This window comes from Serinus canaria, chromosome 5 (genome assembly GCF_022539315.1).
Source record: "Serinus canaria isolate serCan28SL12 chromosome 5, serCan2020, whole genome shotgun sequence".
In the NCBI taxonomy this organism is placed as follows: Eukaryota; Metazoa; Chordata; class Aves; order Passeriformes; family Fringillidae; genus Serinus; species Serinus canaria.
In genome coordinates this window covers 39,075,649-39,082,744 of record NC_066319.1, presented here as the reverse complement: position 1 = coordinate 39,082,744, position 7,096 = coordinate 39,075,649, and the positions used below count along the sequence as shown (strand labels likewise).

The following is a 7,096-nucleotide window of genomic DNA, read 5'->3' as shown; positions in this document are numbered from 1 at the left end:
TTTCAGCCTCCCAGTACACCACCACCACTTCAGGGCAGGACCACCAACATCTCAGACACTGTTCATCCCTGCTGTCACACAGGGCTGGGCACACGGGGTTATCTGCAGCCTTGCATCTGTTCTGGAAAGCAAGCCTTAGGCTCTTACCAGGGAAAGCACAGCTCCAGCCAGGCCTCCAGAGAGGCGACATCAAGCAGCAGACACTCCCCAGCAGGAACCAGAAGAGGACCTTCTCAGGAGCAGGGATTGAGGTGTACAGAGTCTCTCCCTGCCCGTTAGACAGTTTTAGAAATCAGAGAGGGAGGGGGAAAAAAGCCTCGCCTAGAAAAAAAGCCTCGCCTAGAAATCACGCAGTGAGAGTGAGAAACCACACAGGACTAGGAGTGGAAGAGTCTTTATTGCTTTGGTTTCTTAGAAGTGAGAAATACCCATCAATGTTGCTTGCAGCACAGCACAGGGGATGCAGGGTCACTGGGCACACAACTTGCAGTCTCTCTGCATTCTCCTTGACTTCAGGGAAGAGAGACCCTAGAAAAGTAGGGTAGCTTCCAGCTGAGAGAATAAAGGTTTGTGTGAAAGGTTATTGCTACAAGACCTGAAAGGTCATGGACAGTTTCTCCAGAGCCTGCAAAAGACACTGAATCCTAGCTTAGCATTCCCAGCATACAGATTACAGGGAGGACGCAAACAAGTCCCCTCATCTACCAGTCTCGGCTCCATCTAGGAAAGATCAGAACAGCCAGAGGCAGGTATAAAAAGCAAGAGCTTCACTCCTCCCAAGTGAAGCTTTTATTCTCCTTAGCCGGGAAAAGCACAAAGATGCTTCTTGCATAAAGCTGAGCACTCCCCAAACCTCTCCTCACCTACAACTGAGCCAGTACTACTCTGCTCATTGACGAGATGCTAGGCACCTCCAGGCTCATCCTGCACATCCACATTACTTGTTCAAGCAACTGCCTGGGGCAGAGAGACTTCCACATCCATCTCATGAGGCCCAGCAGCATCCCATGACACTGGCACAGTATTACCTTCCTTGCTCATCCTCTGAGCACAAAGAAAGGAAAATTACCTGGCCCCTCTCCCTTGGGATACTCAATGCCTTCTCCTTCCACTCCTCCAGCCTCTGGGAATAGGCACTGTGAGGATGTTCCCATACCTGATTGAACCACACAAAAAAAGAAAGCCAGAGACCAGGAACAAAACAAAACCAAACCAGAACAAAAATTAGCGAGGCCCCGACCTGGGCGCCACACCAGAGAGCCAAAGGGCACAGCAGCAGAGGAGCTGTGGCCAGCTCAGGCATCCACCAACGTTAGCCCGTCGTGCAGGGCACGCTTCCACATGTAATAGGTGGAACGGGCCGTGAGTGGGAAGCGGGCACTGAATTCCTTGTAGGTTGGGAAGGTCTTCGACTCAAAGCGCTGCTGCAGGAACAGCTTGGCCTGTGCCTTGAACTGGGCAGTGGCGATCACATCCATTACAAACATCCGGCTGTTGGCGCTCTCCGACATGGCATAGCCCGAAATGGTGGTGTTGCACGGCATGGCAGGCACTGGCTTATCAGTGTGCTTGGTGGCTACTTCCACATGGCACTGAGGTTTGAGGCCTGGCTCTGCTCTTGGAGGTGCCAGGGAAGCCACACGGTTCAATGGCAGGCTGGAGCCACTCCAGGGCAGGCGACGCTGCCAAACGGTTTGGCCACTGCCCTTCCAAAACCAGTAGGCTGTGGAGGAGAGAGATGGATAGCGCAGGCGGTACTTGCAGAACGGCAGCTGCCATTGCTGGACCTGCCTCCTGGCCACATCTCGCAGCTGCTTTCTCCAGCACAGAGAAGGATGGAGCTGCAGCAGACTCCTGGATGCTGGCCGGTCTCCATTCCGTCTCTTCCTAACAGGCACACTGCTTGGCTTCAACTGCAGGAACGGCTTTCCTATAGCTAGAGTTTTCTGGTTATCCAAGGGTGACTGGGGGTGCTTGAAGTTGGGGTTCTCCTTGATTGCTTTTCTTCGCCAGTTATAGTAAGTGGACCTGGAGATGCCTGGGAAGCTGCGTTTGAAGCATCTGTAAGGCACCAGAGTGTTCATGGAAATGCACTTCTCCAGGTAGGATTTGGCTCCTTGCATAAAGATTCCTGCTTGAATGGGATCTGGGGAAGTACTCGAGGATTTTAAGTTCCCCTGTGGATTTCCCGGCTCAGTCACATCAGCCTTTTTTGGGACAACCCTGTGAAGTTCCTGCAACCTGTGGGCCTCAGACAGAGCAGAGGTATCACCATTGACCATGCTCTGCATCTCATGCTTCCAGGCATAGTATGTGGATCGGGAGATTTCTGGAAACATTTGTCGGAAGTGCTGGAGGGGGATTATATTGCCCTCCTGAAAGCAGGACTGGAGGAAGTGTTTAGCTGCAAACCTGGCAGCCGCTTTCTGCCGGTGCTCCCGAGACTGGCGCTTCCAGCGGTAGAAGGTGCTCTTGGTAATGCTGTAGCGGTCACGCAGGTTGGAGTAGGTCAGCTGGGGGTCACTGTTCAGCAGCTCAAGGGTCTTCATGGGCTGGACAGGAGGCTCTGGTATTGTGGGTTCCAGTTCCTCCAGGCCAACCACGGCCACAAAATACTGCGCTTTGAAGACCTGCCGGGAGAGCTGCTGCCCTGACCACATGATGTGTAGCGTGGAGGTTCGTGGGCCACACTTCCTGGGCCGGATGAGCCGGTTAAAATAGGGTCGGATCTTCAAGTTGCTCATGGGATAGATGGAGTAGATGTTACACTGCAGTACTGAGGCAAGGGCATAGACATGCCACATGTTGGCAAAGGTGCCAGGAAAACAGGTAGCTTTGATATCAGCATCAAAGATGGCTTCCAGGATAGCCATGGGGAGGCTGGTCATCTCCGGGGTCTCCTCAGTGCAGAGGGAGTAGCGGGCAGCCTGCAGCATCACTTTGGAATCAATCATGCCATTCAAGTAGTATTGTTTGTGCAGCAGCATTTCCACCACAGTACGCACCTGCAGCTCCAGGCTGAGGCTGGGGTTGCCCCAGAGCAGCACACTAGCAGCCTCAAAGAGGCGGTTTCCCTCACCCTTGCAAACGAGAGGCAGCATGTTACTCGGGGCATCCTCAGGATAGAGGCTCCTGGCTACTCGGTCAACCTCCAGCTCCTCTTGGAACTGACTTCCACAATAACCAGGCAGGGAGAAAGATGACAAGGTCCTCTCTGCCTCCAGCGCAGCACTGGTGAGGCCTTCCAGACCAAAGCATTCAGTGGCTTCCTGTAGCTCCTGCAGCACAGACTGCACCAGCTGGTGCCTCTGAATCATCCTGAAGGATGGCAAAAATAAAGAAGTCACTGGAGATGAAGACATTGCACACTCCAGACTTGCAGTGACCTGGCCTCCAAGTCCTCCAGCTCCCGCCCAAAGGACAGGGAAAATGGTAGAGGAAAGGCCACCATGCACATTCCAAGGACAAAGGAGGAAGCTGCAGTCCTCACCAGGCAGACCTGGGAGTGGAACATGGGCTCGGTTTGCTCACCAGTGACCTCCTGTGGGCAGCACATATGGCACACAGCCTCCACTTGTCTAAGCGAAACTAAGGAGTGACTGCACCCATGGGGTGGGAAGCCAGGTTATCTCCTACCACTGCATACCTAGTTTTGGCCTGGCATCACCCCTACACCCACCTCTCCCTCTAGTGGTTCCATCATTCCCATTTTACTACTCCCCTACGAGAACCCAGAGAGAAGTTTCCATCTCTGCAGGAAAGGACCTGTGACAGAACCACCCTGTATGGGGCCATGGACACACCTGGCTCAGGCTCAACAGAAGAAGGGGCAAGGAGCTTGCCTTCTCCCTCAGAGCAGGGCACTGCAGCTGCACCCATTGCATGCACCAAAAACTGCCACAGAACCTCGGATGGAAGTGAAAGAGCCAGCCCAAGCCATGGCTACGCTACCTGAGCTGACACTAGATGTCACTTGCTGCTCAGCTGACACACACCACCAGCTAAGGAGAAGGCACAAAAGGATTCTCTTGGATGAGCTACCAGGCAGGAGGCAACCCAAAAGTAGAGACAGAGTGCAAGCACTGAGTGGGCATTTCAGAGCCTTTATGGAACGCTCCTCCCTGCCTGACCTGGTCCCAGTCCTGTCCTACCTCTCTCTGCATGCCAGTTCCCACTCATGAAATACAAATGGTCAAAGCTTTGTATTTCTACTGGATTCCACACGGGAATCCAAAAGCTTTGTTCAGCTTTTGGATTCCTATGTGGTTCTGTCCCCACCACTTCAGGGGCTTTCATGATGGCTGCATGTCTCTTAGCTCCAGCTTCATCAGTGCAGCCCTCTTCAGCATCCTTTCACAGTCAGACAGCCCAGACCTCTCCCCAGCCAGCCTACTCTCGCCATTTTGGGCCAGTTTTCTCCCAGCGATCACAACACCTCACTCAAGAAGCCAAATCTCCCCCATTTTCTCCTAAGCTTCATTCTTATATCATGCCTGATATGTACAGCATCACTTTGCAGCCTGCTCAGTTCACAGCCCAGCCAGAGCTCACCTTCTCTCAACACCTGACAGGTATCACTATGCACTCACAGCTCTGTGGGTACGTGAGGAACAGCAGAAGCAGAAAAAGCAGCAGCTCTACAGTAAAGCAGATGTCCAGCCAGAACTCTCCCAATTTTCAGCCCTGCTGCAGATTTGGTTATTAGTGCTGTAACATCTATGGCCCCTGGCCATGAAAAAAACCACATGAGGTGCCACAGAATCACAGGGACACATGCAAGTTCTTCATCACAAGGAGCCTCCATGCTGCTGCCACTGCCCCTTGCCTTTAATCACCAATTGCATCCCTTCCTCTGCTCCAAACTTCTCCACAATCTCCTGCATGTCAGAGGCTAGAACACTCTTACAGCTGCTCCCACAGCTGTAGGGCATCAGTTACTAGAGACAAACACAGGAGAATGCACACAGCTGTGAAGAAGGGAAGATAAACTTGTCCTAAGATCCTGGTGCGAGAAGGTATGGAATTGTCACTTCAGGTCAGATCTGCATTGGTATTTTCCTAGAATCTGTAGATATTTTGACTAAGGCTATGTTGAGTGATATGAGCTTGAGGAGCTGAAACAAAGGCACAACTCAGGACAACTACAGGGCTGAGAGAGCCCAAGTCCTCTCTCTCTGTGGTCTGTCAAATGCTTTAGGAGCCAGCCACCTCCCCTTGCAGCAGCCAAGGTCTGCTGAGCACTGTCCCACCAGAAGAGCCAAGAAGGGCAAGAGACTTTTTTCCATCCGGAAGAGGGTGAGGACACAGTTGATATAGACTAGAGAGCATCAGGAACAACCCTGGTATTTCTGTCCTGGTAGGCATTTCCCAGCCCCTTATAGATTGAGGAAGAGCTGGAGGCACGGCTTAATGGCTATTAATCCTTTTCTTCAGCAATAAATCCGCAGCCTCAATGTCACTGTCAGCTCCTGCTTCCCAGAGCAATCCTAAGGCAAAACCCACAGCTAAATCAGCAGCAGGGAACTCCTGGGGCAGGTGGAGAGAGGCTTGGGTAAATCAGAAGCAGAAGTCAGACAAGCTGGGGGGCTTCACTCATGGCCAGATCAAACCCAGCAGCTCTCAGCACAGAGGACCTGATGCAAAGGGAACACTTCTCCCTGCACAGCCCCAGGGAAGCATGCTGAACACGACAGACAAGTGTTCACTAAACCACCTCAGCACCAAGAAGTAACCAGGGGAACTTTTTGCTGCTGATAAAGGTTTTACCTAACCTGGCCACTTTTGCATTGTAACAGATAAGGAAACAGCTGCGGGTCATGTTCCCTCACCTAAACCGATGGGCTGATGGCATCCAGTAGTGCAAGTTCCCCCAGCCAGTCCCAAAAACCCTCCCAGCAGCAGAAATCCAGGAGACTTCAGCCCCAACTGCCAAAGACCCCATGTACCCCAGAGGAGCAGGGGCGTTCATGCACCCCAGCCCACCTGGGTAAAGCGGCTCACTTCCCAACGCCAGCTACGGGTTCACGCCGCCCCAGTGGTACAGGCTCTCATTTGAAAGGAGGATATTTTAACCAGCGGGACCGAACGGCAGGAGCACAGAAGCGGTAGCCTCAAGCAGCTGTCTAGGCTAGAAATATCACCGGAGGAGCTCCAGGGCAAGCAGCAAAGGCACCAGGATGCCTACTCCATCTGCCAACATCAACATATCACCGAAGCTCAAAAGTTGGGGGGGGCGTCCATCGGGAGAGGGAAAAGCCTCAGACCCACCTTAACCTAGGCCGAAGCGCTGCAGCCAAGTCCGGCTTCGTCCGCCCCTCGGGCGGGGGCACTGAGCGCTCGGTGCGGGCGGCGCCTGACAGACACCCCCAGCCCCAGGCACCGGGGCTGCTCACGCCTCTCCCGAAGGCGGCGGAGGTGGCTCTGTGCGGCTGCCCCGCGACGGGGACGGCCCTGCACCCCGGGTGGGAGCACAGGCGGCCGCTCCCCTCGCCAGGAGACAAAGGGACACACAGCCCCGGGCCAGCGGAGAGGCCGCCGGTGCCCGGGTAGCTGCCGAGCGGATACCGAGGGCAGAAGTGGACTGGACGCCCGCCCGCCCGGGGATGGTGCCGCCACAGCGGGACAGCCCGCGGCTTTGGAAGGGATGGCGAGGAGCCGAGGAGAGGAGCCGCAGCCCCGACGGCGCCCAGCACGGCTCCGCACTCACCTGACTCCGCGGGTCAAGTCACGCCCAGCCCGCACCCTGGGCCGCCCCGCACCTTTAAGGGCGGCGGCAGGAAGCGGCGCGGAGCCGCGGCCGCCCCGGTGCCAGCCCCGCAGTGACCCCCGGGAGCGGGCGGCCGCGTGCGGCGCCGGGCCGGGCCGACCCGGGCCGGGCCGCCCCTCCCCTCCCCTCCCCTCCCCGCCGGCCCCCGCCCTCCCCTCCCCCGCCAGGAAGCGGGCCATCCCCGCGGCCCCGGCCCAGATGAAAGCGGAGCGGGCCGGGGGTCACTTCCAAAGCTAAAGTGATAATGGCCATTGTGCCGCCGCCGCCGCACTTAAAGGGCCCGCCGCCTCCGGCCGCCCTGCCCCGCTGCGCCCCGGAGAGCCCAGGCAC

General features: G+C 55.6%; 1 protein-coding gene across 1 annotated transcript; it reads right to left on the bottom strand.

Moving 5' to 3' along the window:
- Positions 1-378: 378 nt before the first annotated feature.
- VRTN (vertebrae development associated) lies at positions 379-6,791 on the bottom strand. Its single transcript, XM_030239707.2, has 2 exons — positions 6,707-6,791; positions 379-3,318 (listed from the first exon to the last, which is right to left on the bottom strand). Exon 2 carries the CDS (start codon positions 3,315-3,317, stop codon positions 1,296-1,298), a length of 2,022 nt encoding a protein of 673 aa, XP_030095567.1. The 5' UTR covers position 3,318; positions 6,707-6,791; the 3' UTR covers positions 379-1,295.
- Between the last annotated feature and the right edge of the window lie 305 nt (positions 6,792-7,096).